At 38.4% G+C, this 19,763-nt stretch overlaps 1 protein-coding gene across 1 annotated transcript in view; it reads left to right on the top strand.

Annotated features, from left to right (window-relative positions):
• The window catches only part of LOC134657553 (phosphoacetylglucosamine mutase), a 41,510-nt gene extending 25,426 nt beyond the window's left edge, over positions 1-16,084 (top strand). Inside the window, exons 8-12 of the mRNA XM_063513129.1 lie at positions 7,232-7,391; positions 8,664-8,818; positions 9,707-9,896; positions 12,669-12,839; positions 15,977-16,084. Of these exons, the coding sequence (XP_063369199.1) occupies positions 7,232-7,391; positions 8,664-8,818; positions 9,707-9,896; positions 12,669-12,839; positions 15,977-16,057 (757 nt within the window). The 3' untranslated portion in view covers positions 16,058-16,084. The remainder of the gene's footprint in view (positions 1-7,231; positions 7,392-8,663; positions 8,819-9,706; positions 9,897-12,668; positions 12,840-15,976) is intronic.
• Positions 16,085-19,763: the final 3,679 nt, after the last annotated feature.

Genomic DNA, 19,763 nt, shown 5'->3' with positions numbered 1-19,763 from the left:
TATCAATCGTAAATCTTATAGCAATGGCATGAGGCACTAAGTTAAGAGTGCTGTTGGTATATGAGACAGTAGAAGTTATTAAACTACCGCAAAAGCCTCCCGTAGGAGTTGAACACGTGTCCTAACGAGTCGCATCTTTAGACGGCGAGTGCGACCGCCTCGTCTATTACTACCTCGACGACAAGTAAGTTACTAATCGTAAACCTTATAGCAATGGCATGAGGCACTAAGTTAAGAGTGCTGGTTGGTATATGAGACAGTAGAAGTTATTAAAGTATCGCAAAAGCCTCACGTATGCGTCGAACACGTGCCATTCCAACGAGTAGCGTCTTTAGACGGCGATGGCGATCGCCTCGTCTACTACTACCTCAACGATAAGTAAGTCAAATTAATTTGAGTCCATAGGCGCCTGTTTTGTGTTGGAAATTTACCACTGCTGCTGTACAGTAAATAAGAACACGGCCACCATTGGTATTGAAATTGGGGTATTGAATAGGATAGTTTTCCCTACTGTAATTTTTTTTTTTAAGATGTATCCCCCGAGTTTGTTGCGGGTCCCATATTGGGATACGCTCTTCCAATTGAGAATTTATTTGACGTTCATAAGCGCATTGTAATTATGCCTACTTGAATAAACTATCTTTATCTTATCTACATGAGGATCATAGGTTCTATCATACATACATACATACATATGCTCCTGTAGGAGTCGAATTACCACATATACTCGTATATCGTTTGGCCAAATTTGTTACAAAATTTGCCGTGTGCCCCTGGACCGCATGCATCGCGAGAGCTTTGCCACCGAATCACCGATATTGTAGGTTACATTTTGTTGCCATTTAGTATAATTGTATCGCGCAATTATTAAAAAAAAACCTAAGAGTTAATGCCTTAAGGTAGATTTTAGCAAAACGCTAAATAATCACTTTCATTTTCATGACATACTGCGAATGCCTGAAAACTGAAATTCACTCTTATCTGAAACGGTATACGGTTGATTTTGGCAGAACGTAGAAAAATCAATACGGAAAACTTTCGTTTTCATTTGGTGCTATGTATTGAATTTGAATAGTGCTCCTCGGTTTTATGCAGTCCTGGTAAACGCGGAAGAAAAAGCGAACGCAGTATGAATTCTACTGTATCACTATGAACGTTTGCAACTATCACTGAACATAACCATACATAACATAGGTTACTATAGCCGGTCAAACAATTTTGTCACTAGAAAAGTTTTAATCAATTGTCTAAACTACTCTATGTGTTTCTTTTACATAATTATGTCAACTGTCAAATATTATTGTGGACCATAGCCGCCAGGCCCTAACCCAATATTTAAAATAGCATTGTACTGAACATGTTTAAAAACACGTTTATGAATAGTTTTAATTGCAAAGTTTATTATCGAACCCTGTGCAATGTTGCTATTTCACTAACCTGACAATAAATCTATCTGCATACAATACTAAAGCTTTGGATTCCTCCGAAAGCGGTGCCGTCATATAGCGGCCGTCTCCATACAAATACTACGACATCCATATTTAGCCGTATTATTTAGTATGGAGACGGCCGCTATATGACGGCACCGCTATCCTAGGAAAACCGATCTTTAGCTCACAATATGCTATAGTAAGAACTTTGTGTTCTGCTATAGCTATCTCCTTCTTGCACAAAGGACCGATAGCATCTAGAATACCTAGAATTCTAGATGAACTTGTGACCTATATACCTAGAAAGCTACCTCCTGAATTTTATGCGGCCCTAGTAAACGCGGAAGAACATTCTAGAGCAGATCCGACTGGACTTTGCCCTGCTGATACTTTAGGCACAGAATAACTAATAGTACTACCGTACAGAAAATTCACTCCTTCACAAAAGTCAGATTTAGGCACAGACAATCCAACCTCTAGACATAGCATAGTCGCGCTACCCCCTCTGCCACACATACGGTAGCGTTACTCCATCTTCGAGTCAATCCCGTGCCGTGATTGGTCCGTGTCTTTGAACGGATCAATCACGGCACGGGATTCGCTCACCTCGTCCCCCCGCACCCCCGTATTTTTGGCAGCATCGGTTTCATGAAAGAATTGGCCTAAGCTCAGTCTAGAGGTTGGATTGTCAGTGGATTTAGGTATAAAATTACACCTATATCGCCGCCTGCAAGCAAAATTGAAACTTATAACCGCGCACGAACCGTGAATCTCCTTTGCGCGCCGCAGTTTTATGACCGAGCTGTGAGTGTCGGCACGGGGTTATCACTCGACAAGTTTTTATACCTATACCCACTGATTTATTATTTTTAAGATAAATATGTAGGAATTACAAACGTTGATTATGTAAACATACATTTTTTATCCGGAGATAGTATGTCTGATTCTCACGGAAGTAAGTTTCGAAGCCATTGTGTATTTTCAATTTTGCGCGAGCGCCGCGTGACACGACTATCGTGCACGCCGAGCGGCAGCCCACTGCCATACGCCTGTCCGATGGGCGCGCCGGCCAAATGTACCTAAACTGCGGAGTGACACCCCCCTGCTTTAGGTATGTTTTTTTTACAATTATTTTATATAGCGATGCGGATTTAAGAAGTTTTTATACAATATTCTTTTCAATGTGAAGAATCGAATATATGTCGCGGAAAAAAAGCAATTTACTTATTTTCCATACGTATTTGTCTCATGACTAGTGACATCAGTAGTGACGTCAGCGCTGAGCACTAGATGGGGCGTTTTGGGAAAATACCTAAAAATAATATTAGCTAAATATACTTACGATTTTGACTCTCATTTCCAGCTTTTCTAGAGTTGGTCCCGTACAAACATTTGATTGTCTTATCCTTATCGAATTATTAGATTGCCAATTTCATTATAAAAAAATCTAACGTGCGAATTATGCGAAACATTTTAAATTTAAATGCTCTCCTCATTACCTATTGTGGAACTGTGCCTATTGTCGTCTCTTTCAAACCAGCATCTGTCTCCGTTAGACCTAGTTCCGTTTTGAGCTGTGACCCTCATCTCCTGCAGTTTATGCAGTCCTGGTAAACGCGGAAGAGAACCCGAGCAAAGATACAGGTTGCGTTTGAACTTTGACCCCGTTACATTTTTCTCTGTTAAATCTGGGATATATTTGTAGTCGAAATTTTTTTAAAGACAATTTTTAATGAAAACAATAAACGAGCTTCACAACACAAGAAACATTATTTATTTTAAAATCAATAAAATAAAAAATCGGTTGTATGTTTTTTTTCATGTTTGTTACCTATAATTCCCTTAGCCTCTAAAGGGGCCCACTTACTAGAACAAAAAGTTGACAGTTCCGAACAACTGACAGGCCGATACCGTCCGGCGGACTGGTAATCAGTGGGACCCTTAAAGCAGGTGACCTAGTGCACTCGTTTGAACCTAACCTCCTCTGTTTACATGCTGTCCTGGTAAACGCGGAAGCAAAATCTAGCAGAGTTAGGGCCAGTTGCACCAACCACAATTAGCGGACTGATCAAGTGATCAACATCACTCAGCAGAGAACTATGAAACTTCTCAACTTCATTAGAATTTAGCGAGCGCTTTAACGGTGACCGATGGTTTGGTGCAACTGGCCCTTAGTGGGGCAACTGGACAATGATCAAATGTTTAGCTTTAAAATACTATTTAAATAAAATTCGATTACTTTATATCAACCAGACCAGCTATCATGGTCGCACTTTTATCACCTGTCATGCCATGCGTCACTTTCGCACTTACATATTTGTTAGAACGTGACACACGGTGACAAATGATAAAGAGCCGGCCATCTTGCATCTTAGCCCTACATGTATTAATCGACTTTTGTCCGGCAGTGGGACATCATTGAAAATATATATATATATATATATATATATATATATATATATATATATTCAAATAATTGAAAATATTGTGAAGCAATGATTATTGTGCACTATTTTTACCCCTCGGCGCAAAAAGATGGGTGTTATAAGACTTAAGTTAGACCAACATGTGTGTACGTGTCTGTCTGCGTTTTACCGTAGCTCTTAAACGTGAACTGATCGGTTCGACATCCAAATGTCTTGTGACATTGAAATGTGTTTTATTAAATATTTATTTGAAAACTGGTTTGTAGCGGTGGTTTTTAGACATGGTTTATCCTCCTGTTTAATTGCTTTGGGGTTTTTTAATTTTCTTAGCTTTTATTATATAGATGGTCAAGCAGATCTTGTCAGTAGAAAAAGGCGGCAAATTTGAAAAATGTAGGCGCGAAGGGTATAGTCCAAGTATAGTCCCATAGAAAATTTGAATTTCGCGCCTTTTTCTACTGACAAGATTTGCTTGACCATTTTAAATACTTGCCTCGTTGGTGTGGGTCAAATCTTGCTAAATCCCGTTCGTCCGTTCGTCGTTAAATTGAGAACTAATCTAATCCCTATAGGTAACTTACATCTGGTTTGAAAAAAATCGTCAAATCTAACTTATATCTGGGATATGAACCGGATGTCAATATAATAGGTGCCAACCACTGGTGCCAACTAACATAATTTTGTAGGTCACGAATGCAATATGTTTGTTCCCCTCTGTCCTTCATCTCATTCTAGTCTAGACAAATAGGTCACCTAAATAGTGCAACTTGCTTTCGTTAAGTTTACGCTTACCTTCTACATTTTATGCAATCCTGGTACGAGCTGAAGAGAATAGTTGGCAGTGGATAGTGACACTTTGATTTTTGCATAGTGATAGCTAAACTATTTAGTTTTGGTGAAAAACGGTAGACTTACACATGCTTTTTATGATATCGTTATGAAGCCGAGGTGTTAGTAGTTTTTTTAAGCTAAGCCATGGAATATGCTAAAAATCGACCTCCTGGTATTGTCAGAAGTATTAATAAATTGTAGAATGTTGCGATGTCGTCTCATAAAAAATTCAAATTCAAAATTCAAATTCAAAATGTTTTATTCGCAAATATAGGTAGTACATACAGTGATCTTATAATAAGTGGTGTCGCTATATTTGACCAACAGGCATGCAAAAAACATATGTACATATGTAGAAATGATTAAAATTTTAAGCATATTATTGTATGTTTAAGATTAAAATCACTCCAAGATATAGGTTGTCTTAAATCTAAATTAAACTAATGTGCAGAAAATATGAATAGAAATCAATATCAAGGAATTAAATGACATTTGAATATACTACACTCTACAGTTACCATTGAAATACTAGTTTTATAATATCAAAACCCGGATGTCAAAGTTTAAATTTATATAGTAAATAAGAATACAAAAGACGTAATGTCAAAGTCAAAATGAGAAAAAATAAAAATTAAATAATCATCTTGTAGTTCTTGTACATTCCCGGTTGCATCCACCGCACCACACAAGAACACGCTGTCCATTCAGCTGATTTAACCATGGTGCAATATACGATTGATTGATTGATTGATTAATCTCTAGACTTAGACGTAGGCACTAGTATCTTTCAATCAATAGTGGAAAGTAGGCAATGATTGGTTACTTTCAAGGAAAAGTACTCAACTGTCCGGCTCCGATCTTATTTAGTTTAATACATGTTAGAGTTGACTAATAGTATTTTATGCAACCGTTGTTTAAGAGAGGTCAAAAAAGGCGAGTGGCGTGAGTAACAATTTAAGGCGAAGCCGAAAATTGTTAATAAAGACGCCACGAGTATTTTTTGACTCAGTTAAACAACGTTGCATACAATACTTTTTCTACGACCAAGCCCTTACTTTGAAATAAAATTGTAAATTTATCAAATATTTTTAATTCAAGAAGTAGCAAAAATGGAGGTTACTGGCGGGAAAAGAATGAATGAATGAATGAAATTAAAAAACATGTCTATGGTTCACTTATTTGTCAGAGATGACATTTAAAATAAGGTTGGCAACACTGTATTTCATTCAATATTTTTTAAGTGGTCATTACACGAAGTATCGTAAAATCGCCAAAAAGATACTGCGTGTATGCACAAATTCTTTTTTGGGGAATAGAGTAGAGACTTGTCTTGACAACTATAAAGTAGGGTTTTAAAGGTGTGTGCACGACCCTTTAAATGACAAATAAAAGTACGGGAGTAGAAAAAATAAGTAAAATAACAGACACGTATAGAGCCATAAAGGGCGGGTCTTATATTATATATCTGCCTGCTTCGTTGTGTTATTATTGCACAGTTGACTGTATTAATATTTTACCTAGAAACCTAGAATGTACCTAATAGATTTTGCACACATTGAAGCTCTGGCTAGGCTAAACTGAAACTGGGAGGCATTTGACAACCATCTCGTTCTACTCCTAGTTATTGATTTTCACATTTAGGTCACCGGGTGCACTAAATCTAGACCTGCGTTTTATGCAGTCCTGGTAAACGCGGAAGCATTGACTGGCAGAGATATTTTGGGCCTCTAAAAATACCTACTCTTTTTATTTCTTTTTTTAACCTTTATTGCACATAAATATGTACTTTCTTGTGTATAAAACCTAAATAACAATTGAGTCAAACAGAAACCTACAACTTGAATTTTTCTTTTAGACAAGTTATTTACATAAAAATAGGGTCCCGCGGTAACAAAAAAATACGAGTACATATCTAGTCTAGATGACCCATTTTTTGGCAAAACCATAATTGCGTATAGGGAGCTATAAATTTAATTTTATTTTATTTATTTCATGTCAATATTGTGCATCAAACAGCGATTCTGGTTAACTCTTGGTTTATGTCAGAATACGGACCGGAATTAAAAAATAGGTCAAATTGGAACTCCGGAACTTATGAAAGTAAAAGCTTTTTAACCTAGGACATTTGTATATAGGTAGGTATATTATTTAATACATCCATACATAACCGGCAGATAAATGTGTGCGTGAGATCGGGAGAGGTAGCTGGATGTGCTAAACATCTCTCCGATCGTATGCAACCCTGGTACATAGCAGCTAAAACAGCTGCGTACAACTGTACTTGCAAGCTAATGTACGTCGTCATTTCGGTGCAACTGTACTTACTCCTACTAGAAGCGTAGTAGTACTTGAGGCTAAATAGTTATTTACGATACAAGTGCGGAAAAGAGGAAATTCGAAACGAGTGGCGATAAATTAAAACACGACCGAAGGGAGTGTTTTAAATCGACAGGAGTTGCGAATTACCTATTCGCACGCGTATCGTACAACGTTTTACAGTACATATGCCCCTTTAAATAAACTGTGATTTTTATTTGATTTCAGTAACAAAATGCACCTCCTGGACGGCGATAAGATCGGAACTCTATTAGCGAGTTACGTAACAGAACTTCTCAAGGCGTGCGAAGCGACCGACTTGAAGCTCGGTCTAGTTCAGACCGCATACGCCAACGGAGCGTCCACCAAATACATCACGGAAGATCTGGTAAATCTAAACCTTAAGTAAAGGCGAATAAGATCGCAACTCTATTGGCGAGCTATGTCACGGAACTTCTCAAGGCGTGCGAAGCGATCGACTTGAAGCTCGGTCTAGTTCAGACCGCATACGCCAACGGAGCGTCCACCAAATACATCACCGAGGATCTGGTAAGTCTTGTCCTAAAGTAAACCTTAAGTAAAGGCGAATAAGATCGCAACTCTGTTGGCGAGCTATGTCACAAAACTTCTCAAGGCGTGCGAAGCGACCTACTTGAAACTCGGTCTGGTGCAGACCGCGTACGCCAACGAAGCGTCCACCAAATACATCACCGAGGATCTGGTAAGTCTGGTTCTAAAGTAAACCTTAAGTAAAAGCGAATAAGATCGCAACTCTGTTGGCGAGCTATGTCACTGAACTTCTCAAGGAGTGCGAGGCGCCCGACTTGAAGCTCGGTCTAGTTCAGACCGCGTACGCCAACGGAGCGTCCTTAAGTAAACCTTAAGTAAAGGCGAATAAGATCGGAACTCTATTAGCGAGTTACGTAACAGAACTTCTCAAGGCGTGTGAAGCGACCGACTGGTCGCTTGTGCAGACCGCGTACGCCAACGGAGCGTCCGCCAAATACATTACCGAAGATCTGGTAGGTCTTGTTCATAAGCAAACCTTCAAAACTCACATCTTTATATCTTCAGCAACGCCATCCATTCATACTCAAATCGCTGTTTTACTTCAAATCCAGCATTGACTTCAAACTTTACGGCCTGTACGGATATGATGGTCGTTCTTGTCTACGTGACAGCGTGATAAAACGGTGTCCGTCACTTTCTTTCCCACGGTGTTAAACAGTGACAGTTATTTTATCACGTGGATAAAGATGGATAAAGCTATCCATAATAGGCTGGCTGGCCACGACATTGCGCGACTGGCTTCCGATAAGGCAACAACCATATATTGGAGCGATACACAGCGGTCGGACCTTTCAATCCCACCTATACAAAAGCTGTTTTCTACTGGCGTAAAAAACAGCTTGTAAGCAAACAATAGTTATTTACGATACAAGTGCGGAAAAGAGGAAATTCGAAACGAGTGGCGATAAATTAGTTTTAAATCGACACGAGTTGCGAATTACCTATTCGCACGTGTATCGAACAACGTTTTACAGTACATATGGCACTTTACACTTTCTACATATACGGACACGGAAAGTGCTCATTCCCGCACTAGTGCTGCATATGTACTGTAAAACACGTTTCACTTATCGTCTTACCTTTATTCCAGAAAGTACCAGTGTCATGCGTGAAGACAGGCGTGAAACATCTCCACCACGCGGCGCAGTCGTATGACATAGGAGTGTATTTCGAAGCCAACGGACACGGCACGGTTCTATACAGCGACAAGGCCAAGACTACGATACGACGCATCGCGCAAGAAGGGTGAATGTTCTGTGCTAAATAGAGATGTTTATGTGTTTCTGCGTTAGATCCTACTATGTCTTCGGGCTCATCGCTTAAAGTGTCATTCTATGGAACTTGCTAACTATGTAGGTATGGTGAATCAACTTTTTCTTGTCACGCGTTGCCATGGTTACGTTCTCCTGGGTCACTCTTAAAAACCTGATTTTTAGGCATTTAAATTCACCAAACACGCTTTTTTGTGATACTTAAAACCCTTTCCATTGAGGGTCGTCTACCAAGCGTGTCAGAAGAAGGTGGTGTACAATGTCTTCTAACAAACTATGCTACTATTGTCTCTTGGCTGACCGGACAGAATAACAATAAGAAATAGTTGATCCACCCTTTAACCAAAAGTCGAGAAACGTTTCTTAGTAAATTGACATTCAGAGACGATTTCAATATGGCGGTTTGTTTACATACTTAGCAAGTTCTATAGAATGACTCTTTAGGTAGTATTGCACTTATAAAAAACCGGCCAAGTGCGAGTCGGACTCGCGCACGATGGGTTCCGTACCATTGCGCAAAAAACGGCAAAAAAATCGCGTTTGATGTATGGGAGCCCCGCTTAAATATTTATATTATTTTGTTTTTAGTATTTGTTGTTATAGCGGCAACAGAAATACATCATCTGTGAAGATTTCAACTGTCTTTCAACTATCACGGTTCATGAAATACAGCCTGGTGACAGACAGACAGATTCCAACAGTCTAGCTATCACGGTTCATGAGTTACAGCCTGGTGACAGACAGACAGACGGACAGCGGAGACTTAGTTTTTACCCTTTGGGTACGGAACCCTAAACCGCCTATGCTTGGTGACTTCGTGCTCTTAGTAAACGCTTCAAAAACTCTATTATCTGTTTTGCAGTGAACCAGAACAGCGGAAGACGGCTCAACTACTCCTAAACTTCATCGACATGACCAACGAGACGGTTGGCGACGCCATATCTGATCTATTTCTAGTAGAAACCGTCCTCTGCGCAAGGGGGCAGAACGTCAAAGACTGGATGGAGGCTTATACGGACCTCCCGTGCCGGCAACTGAAGGTCACAGTGCAGGTGAGTCTTGTGTCTATAGTGTTAAGGTATATTTCACCTATTCCTAGTAGAAACCGTCTGTGCAAGGGGCAGAACGTCAAAGACTGGATGGAGGCTTATACGGACCTCCCGTGCCGGCAACTGAAGGTCACAGTGCAGGCGAGTCTTGTGTCTATAGTGTTAGGTATATTTCACCTATTCCTAGTAAAAACCGTCTGTGCAAGAGGCAGAACGTCAGAGACTGGATGGAGGCTTATACGGACCTCCCGTGCCGGCAACTGAAGGTCACAGTGCAGGTGAGTCTTGTGTCTATAGTGTTAAGGTATATTTCACCTATTCCTAGTAGAAACCGTCTGTGCAAGGGGCAGAACGTCAAAGACTGGATGGAGGCTTATACGGACCTCCCGTGCCGGCAACTGAAGGTCACAGTGCAGGTGAGTCTTGTGTCTATAGTGTTAAGGTATATTTCACCTATTCCTAGTAGAAACCGTCTGTGCAAGAGGCAGAACGTCAAAGACTGGATGGAGGCTTATACGGACCTCCCGTGCCGGCAACTGAAGGTCACAGTGCAGGCGAGTCTTGTGTCTATAGTGTTAGGTATATTTCACCTATTCCTAGTAGAAACCGTCTGTGCAAGGGGGCAGAACGTTAAAGACTGGATGGAGGCTTATACGGACCTCCCGTGCCGGCAACTGAAGGTCACAGTGCAAGTGAGTCCTTATTTCTATAATGTTAAGGTATATTTTGTTCTATCAAGGTCGTTGACATGAACAGTGTTGCTATCCTAATAATGTGACCGGAGATAAGAAAACGGGCCACATTGCTCTTCGGACCGATGGCCACTAGGGCAGAATAGTAGTTTGTGTTACAAGGGATCAAAATGATATATTTTCGTCAAGGGCGTACATTGAATCCTGAATGAAGCGATGGATTCTAAAGTAGAATCCTGAGCGTAATGAGGGATTCAAGTGTTAACGCCCAAGACGAAATAATTTTGATACCGTGTGACATATACTGCATTTCAGAAAAAAAAATCTTAGAGTTGACACAATCTGATGCTTAAACACAATCTGATGCTTAAAAATAATGTGCAAAAAAATGTAAAAATAGTGTGCTAGAACAGAAAAGTGTTACTTTGATCCCTCCTAGCAGGGAGGAAAAGTGCCACTTTGATCCGTCTTAGCAGGGAAGAAAAAGCTCTTTTCCGAATAGATGGTGTGAAAAGGTTTTTTGAGTATACCAAGTGGTGGTTGGTGAGGAGTCCAGCAGTGGACATCTTTTGGCTTTTCTTCTCGCTCTGAGTAGCTAGATCAGTTTCCCAAACGCGTTAGTTCCGCGTCGCATTATTTCCATTCGCATTTTTCCCCACTAGAGTGTTATTCCGTTCATGTACCTCCCCATTCGCATGGGCTAGCAGGCGTTATTTTCTCTAATAGATTTTTATTCGTTTCTTTTCCAAAAACATTTCCTTCACAACTTAAATAGACGGAGCCCCGCTTTGCGGGGCTTCTATTTCTGGGCGGTTTGCTCTTCGGGCATCTGAAAGCTACCTAACGAACCTAACCTACCTACCTATTGATTTAGTGTGACCGTTAAAACATTACACTTTGGGGAAAACAGCGACAAGGATTTACACATGTAATAAAACGTAGTACCAAGAACCATAAATGAATGATGAATCTTAAAAAATTGTGTATTGAACTGATATTATGGTCTTAAAATGAAGCAATATGACGTTTGTTCTTAAATAAATAAAAAAACACGTAAAAATATAGCTGAAAGTAACATGTTTGCCACTTCCAGGCTACGAAGCAACGCCATCTAGTTTTAATACCGAATTTTGAACTTTTTCGGAGCTACACTTTGTTGCGTGAGAATGTCAGTCCATTCATTTATGGTCCTTGGTAGTACAAAGAAAATAAACGATTGGTTAGAATGTAAAATGGTGAAAAATGTGACTGGGAATTTCGCTACGCGGAACTAACACGTTTGGGGTGTAGATCGAGCTTCACCTCGCTCTTGTTACGCAGCTTAGTCAATAGGGACATGTTGAATTTTAGAACAAAAACTAGTAAAATGGATAGCAAATGAGCAATTAATCACAATATTGTGGAAATAAAAAAAAATATGGAAATAATACAAAAATACCCAAAAAAAGATTGTATAGCAACTATATACATAAACGCAATATTTCACCGACAAAAAAGCAATTTTCTTGTTTTTTTCATACTTCAAGATGCGATCTCAGTGACCTTTACGTCACGTTCATATATCAATTTGTTCGGGGCGTTTCGCGAGTGAAGTACGACTGTCGGACTTTGACTATCATTTTTGACTTTTGTATTGCTTTAATGCAATGGGTCCCATATAGACATTTGATCCTAACAACAAACCTGATTGATTGATACCATAAATGAAAATTTGTCATGTAGCCTATTGCCTCGACATTATTCGATCGGCTCGACATTGTCATAGAGAAAAAAATACATAGAGTGCTCACTCCATACATCAGTTTTAGTACCTAAAAGACTATTAGCATCTACCATCGAGTAGCGGAACTATCAGTACTGCTACTTGACAATAGATGTAGCACCGACCGGAAAGTCTTATGCTGTTGAGATAAGACTTTCCGGTCGGTGCTACATCTATTGTCAAGTAGCAGTACTGATAGTTCCGCTACTCGATGCTAGATGTAGACACTGAAATTAATAGTCTGAACTGATGTATGGAGTGAGCACTCTATGTATTTTTTTTCTCTATGACATTGTTATACAATGTATTATAACACTTCAGGACCGCAACGCGATATCGACAGCAGACGCCGAGCGGCGCTGCACGGCGCCCGAGGGTCTCCAGAGCCGCATCGACGAGCTGGTGGCTAACTACAAGAGTGCGAGGTCCTTCGTACGACCATCCGGGACTGAGGATATCGTCAGGGTGTATGCTGAGGCTGATACACAGGAGGTATAATAAAATTTATCTACACACATGTCATTAGTGCTCTATAATGCGTTCAGAAACCGTAGGAAATGACAAGCTTTATTACAACCAATTTTACTATGAGAACTTTCTTATCTGTGGTAGTAGGGAAATTTGTACTTTAATGTACGAGTACATAGGTAACGTTATAGATTTTTGTAAGGTTATGAGTTTAAATTTGGAACAGCAGTCAAAAGTTGGTCTCTATTCTAGTATCCATAGATATTCGTTTCGTTTTTCGTTTATTCATTAAATATGTACAGCAAACTTTTCACTATATCTAACTATACATTTTAATTGAAGCCAGCGTTTAAAGACATAGTGTGCAGTAACAGCCCAAAAAGACCGGGGCCTGTGCTAGGGCTAGTTACATATTAAAACAGTTATCGATACGAAACGTCAATTTAGTATGTTTTTTTAATATAAACCGCACGATATTTGATCTCGAGTGACATGAGAATAGGTCCTATGTTCAAAGTGTACTAAATTATGCGATTACCATCTGGGGAAATGCAGTGGATGTAAAGCGGGCATTGATTCTACAAAAACGCTCGATTAGAATAATATGCGGGGTAAATTGGCGCACATCTGCGAGATCCTACTTTGTGAAGCTGGAAGTAATGACGGTCATATCATTGTTTATGTACAACTCTGTACTAGAAATTCACAAGAAAGCAAGCACTCTACTTAAGCGTTCGGATTGCCACAATTATAATACGAGGAACAATAGCAAACTAATACTTCCATCACTAAGATTAAAAAAGTGTCAAAAACAGGGAATTTTTATAAAAATAAAGTTATTTAATAAACTACCCACAAATGTCACGGATTTACCTTTTAATTTATTCAAAAAGACAGTCAAGACTTTTTTCCAAAACCATGCCTTCTATTCGATTACTGAATATCTGTCTTTACAAAATATTTTAATTGACGCAAATTGTAAGTAGATTATATTATTATTAAACGTATTTACTTTATATAGTAAATTCATACTCTATTAAGTATAATATTGTGAAATGCTGACTTACCATGTAATGATCATGTTACATTATGGTTAATAAATAAACTAAACTAAACTAAACTAGGGACTTCATTATTTTGTCTAGGAATTAAAAAAAACTACGGATGTGTGACATGCGTGAAAAAAGTTTTCATTCACCACCATTTGACGTACAGTTTATCTTTTAGTTAGTTTTAAGTATGTGTTTAGATAAAGTAGTGTATGTAACTGTACATAATTAGGCATTAAAACACTCGTGTGATCCTTTTAAGAAACTCACTAACGTTCGTTTCTTAAACCCACACTCGTATTTTAATGCCTCTCATTATGTAGCAGTCACATAAACTACTATAAACATGTACTCAGGTCAAAACTACCAGCCAAATAAATCTCAACTGGTTTTATCGGCTTTAATGTGCATACATCGGGGTTTTCGGTGCGGGAATGTTTTACACTAGCCAAATAACAGGTAAAAACTGTACAAAACGATACTAATTTAACATTTCTAAGCACATTTGGACCTTACTACCTACGTTTAATTCATAGTTTGGTAATTATTTTACAATAAACAAAGTTATACCTAAATACACGAAATCATTCCCGCACCGAAAACCCCGATGTATGCTAATGTGTTGCAGAAAGTTGTTTATTAGAATTTTGTACTGCATAATGTTACTTGGTAGAAATATCATTTGACAGAAATACTTTCCGCATAATATTACTTTATAAGAAAGGTTCTTCGTAAGTATTATCGTAGTCAAACAAATATATTATATAACTAACTTTCCTTAAGCGAATACCTACGAGGGGCGTTCAAAATATTCTCGGTATTGATATCTTACGACCTCTTCTAAAATTTCTTTCGTTACTAGCCGCTAAGGTTTATTCATTGACATTAAAAAAAAGTATAATTCGAACCGAGATAGTCTTTTGTTTTTCTGCAATTGCTGAACAAACATGAACATCATGTGCGAATTGACAATGTTAACTAAATTAGAACATCGATGCGTGATAAAATTCTTGACAAAAGAGGGTAAAAATCAAAAAACCATAAAAGAGGAAATGGATTGTGTTTACCGTGAGTCTGCTCCTTCTTTATCTACCATTCAAAAGTGGTCAAGCGAGTTTAAACGCGGAAGGGAGAGTATTGAAGATGACCCTAGACCTGGCCGGCCTGTAGTAGCTACTTCACAAGAAAATATTGATAAAGTGGAAAAACTTATATTGGAAGATGGTCGAGTGAAGGTAAAATCTATAGCACAAGTAACCAATCTCTCTATTGGTACCGTACATGATATTATACATGACCATCTTAATATGTCAAAAGTAAGTGCAAGATGGGTTCCGCGAATGCTGACTCGGCTTCAAAAAGATATGCGTGTAGCTTGTTGTTCCGATTTTATTGACCTGTGCGGTGAAAATCCTGATGAGGTGCTGCAAAGAATAGTTACTGGAGATGAAACCTGGGTTCATCATTATGACCCAGAGAGTACCAAGAGTCCATGCAGTGGCACATTAAGGGTTCAGCTCATCCCAAGAAGTTCAAGGTCATCCCTTCAGCTGGCAAGGTCATGGCCACGATATTTTGGGATTGTGAAGGAGTATTACTAATCGATTATAAAGAAAAAGGTGTAAATATCACAGGACAGTACTACGCTAACATTCTACGTCAATTAAAGGATGTAATTAAAGAAAAGAGGCGAGGAAAGTTAACCAAAGGTATTCTGCTTCTGCATGACAACGCCCCCGTCCATACTGCTCATATTGCCAAGGCAGCTATTGTTGAATGTGGGTTTAAAACTGTTACTCACCCACCGTATAGTCCGGACTTAGCCCCCAGCGACTTCTTTTTGCTCCCCGATCTTAAAAAGGATCTGCGTGGAAATAAATTTTCTGACGATGAAGCATTGAAGGCGGCAGTGGAGGAGCATTTTTACACGAAAGATAAAAAATATTTTTACGAGGGATTAAAAAAAATAATTGATCGATCTTTTAAGTGTATGAACATAGGGGGGGGAGTATATTGAAAAATAAAAATATCAAACTTTTCGTACTTGTTTGTTTTCATTCTCATACCGAGAATATTTTGAACACCCCTCGTAAACAATATTTTCTTTTTCAGAACGCTGACAAATTAGCCGCACAAGTATCGCAGGCAGTTTTCGACCTAGCCGGTGGCGTGGGCGACCGGCCGCTCGCTTAAACTGACAAACATACACTCCATACATGGGCAGTTTCTACCGACTTCAGCCCCAGGGCTCTACATTTGCCAGGGGAAAAACGACCTTAAGGTTTTAAACATAGAATTGAATTTTGATTGTCATTTCGAATGCGAAATCACGTCGGTGGGACTTAATGGGTTGAAATTGTACATTCCCATTGCTTTGATGGATCCTGGGGAATAGAGGGTATTTTTTGTGAATTTAGCTCAGAATGAAAGTCGGTTATTTAATATTTTTGTCTTAGACATTGTACAGGACTTATTGGATGTAGAACTGATTCTAATAAAGGAATGACTAGAAAAAAAATATTAAGAGCATACATATATTTCGTCTTTCCGTTGCTACAATACCCGAGGGTGATAAAATACGATCTAAGCCAGTGGTTCTCAACCGCTGGGCCTGAAGTGGTCCGCGAATTCATACACAGAAAAACATTTTGAAAATTTTATTGCTTGGTAGTCCCTGGCATTTTTTTTTCTTTTTTCGACTGGTCCCTTATAGAGGACTGAAAGGTTAGGAACCACTGGTTTAATTAATAGTAATTATGCTTTGTGATGCCCCATAGTGACATATGAGTGATAATCGATAAAGTTAAATAAATATAAATTAAAAGCATAATATTGATATAATATTATGTAGATTTGCAGAAGATACAATTTACTAACGAGGAATATGACTATGTCTTCATACATACAAAATATTGCGAAAGAAATATATTTACTGAGACGAGAATAGAAAGGAAATATAAGTACTAAATATTGAAAGACAGATATTTCTGCTCACTAATCTAGCGGTAAGGAAAGAAGTAAGGAAAAAGTCATGTAATGGCTTGTATGTGACAAATATGTTAAGTATTAAGTGTATGGAATGAACTATATATTTGACAAGATATTTAGAAGTGACACTTAAGCTAGATAGACACCCATTTTGTGATTCGGGGTGCAATTTCTAAAAGGATTAGCAGTCTTAGTTTTACTTGTCTTTGTTATGGACAAATCACAACTTACGTAATATTATTAAATTAATCAATTTTATTAACACAGACCCACTTTTAATAGTAGAGATTACCTTTTTTATTGCATGTGTAATTTAATTTTTGTAATCTAAACTTTGACAGTTTTTATCGAATTAAAAGCTATATCTTTAAAACGATTCCGTGTAAACTGTCAAAATCGTTTTAGATATAATCACAATAATCTAATCACTGCCTTTATCTAGTTATAAAAGGACACTTCATTGAGGTTCGAATTTAAGGAAAAAGCGAATTAAATTAGCGCAAAAGAGCTGCCGTATTTCGTAGATATTATCACTTGTTTCTGTTAAAAACAATAGAGTTAGACCACAGAATAAATAATAGTACTAAGTACAGAAGACTCACTCTCTAACAAAACGCGTTTGTTACGATCAGCACAGATATGGCCGCTAGGTGGCGACAGCGCCACGCGCGGCTTATGGCTCTCCCCAAAATTGGGGCGGAACAGATGTACTTTTAGCTACCTGTAGCAAAGCGACGAAATCGCGGAGTGAGTCACGCCTGGTTAGACCAAGAAAAGTCTGCAACGATTTTGATAGCACACGCAGTGCAAGTGTTATTTATATGTACGTCATTTTATAGTTTGACGTTTAAAATAACACTTGCACTGCGTGTGCTATCAACATGGTTGCAGACTTTTCTTGGTCTAACTCTAGGTATCTATTTGGGTTGTAGAACAAATTTGAAAATACAGTTTCGGCGCTTCTAAAGCAGTGTAGAAAAATTGTGAGAAAAAAATATGGCTCCGATTCTGAGCCTGTTTCATACAGGGTAAGGAAATAACCTATTGTATCATTTTGGTTAATTTTTAATGACACACTTGTAGTGCAATGGCAACTATAGAAACTTTGTATTTTAATGAATAAGTTATATTATATGACGCATAATACATTTTTGACGATCTGTAATTTTGTACGTTTACCTACTAATTTAGTCAATATTTTTTTACTATAATAAATATCACAATACTATAATGACATGTGGTTGTATACATGTGAGATTATGGACCAACTTTCATTTTGTTTTTTTTAGTATTCCATTTTCCTTTCCTTTATATGTGTAAATGGGGCGACTTAATATAAAAAAAATGTAGAAACTGTAACTGACAAAACATTTCAAGTGACCCCTCATTATAAAGTTAAGCGAAAACTTTTTAGGGCCTGATTTGATAACCAAAGAAAAGTTCTGAGCTTGAATATATACCTACATTCTTGGTTTATCACATCACGGACTATTTATTTATTTAACCTTTTGGACGCCAATGACCAATATATCCGCACCGTAGGTTCAACGCCAAAGACCGATTAATCGGTCACAAACCACAGAGCAACGTAGACCTACGTGCATATGCATAAAGTTCAATTTCAGTTTTGACACTTCGGTGACGTGACGTCAGCGTGACAGCTTTTGTCTTTGACATGGCGTCGAAAAGGTTAAATTGTGCACCACAAAACAAAGACGTGCAAAGAATCTAAACCAGACCATTGTGCAGTTGTCTGTGGTTATGTTTATAATTTAAAACTAGACGTAGTTGCTTGTCGAATTATGTATGAATACTAGAGATGCCACGAATATTCGGCAACTATTCGGTATTCGGCCTATTCGGCCACTTTGCCGAATATTCGGTATTCGGCCGAATGTTGCCTACTATTCGGCCGAATACCGAATATCTGTTGCACCTACTTAAAAAGAAAATTTGCACAATAAAAATAACCAAAAACTATGTAGGTATATTTAGAATGTGTTCTTGGAAAGTTGTTAAATACGAAGACCCTTTTTTGAGCATTTGTTGATTAAAAAACATTTTATTTTTATCATGAGTCTGATTTGTTTGACTCTATTCAACTAAAATATATCTTAGCAAACGTCATCTAACGTTGAGCTTTGTTGGCGATCAGTTTTCATAATAATTGTGACTCAAAATGTTCGCATGTCATGCCGAATATTCGGTATTCGGCCGAGAGAGGGGCCGAATATTCGGTATTCGGTCAAAACCACTATTCGGGGCATCTCTAATGAATACTATGAAATATTCCTGGATTTGAATGAAAGCTTTATCGCTGTAAAAAATTGTTAGGGCGTCCGCTAGCATGTGCGGGTGCCCGTAGCGGGCGCGCGCACGCGGGTGTAGGCAAAATCGTCGCACGCTTATAGTTCGTTTTTTTAGCATTAGAAATAAGGTAAACAATCTTGATGTGTCTTTTTATTGAACAACACGTTTTAAAAATAGGTCACGGCAAATATGTAACAATTATGAATCTAATACGATCATTTATATTCTTCTGCTTTCATAAGTAATAGTTACTGATTTTTAAACAGCGTTTTTCAATTAAAATACCAGTCAAGATCGCTTACCTTCTTTCTAATGCTAAAAAAAACCGGCCAAGTGCGAGTCGGACTCGCGCACGGAGGGTTCCGCACCATCAACAAAAAATTGAGCAAAACAAGCAAAAAAACGGTCACCCATCCAAGTACTTACCCCGCCCGACGTTGCTTAACTTCGGTCAAAAATCACGTTTGTTGTATGGGAGCCCCACTTAAATCTTTATTTTATTCTGTTTTTAGTATTTGTTGTTATAGCGGCAACAGAAATACATCATCTGTGAAAATTTCAACTGTCTAGCTATCACGGTTCGTGAGATACAGCCTGGTGA

Source organism: Cydia amplana, chromosome 20 (assembly GCF_948474715.1).
Source record: "Cydia amplana chromosome 20, ilCydAmpl1.1, whole genome shotgun sequence".
NCBI lineage: Eukaryota > Metazoa > Arthropoda > Insecta > Lepidoptera > Tortricidae > Cydia > Cydia amplana.
Note: the sequence above shows the minus strand (reverse complement) of the source record. Positions and strands in the feature narration are given on the sequence as shown.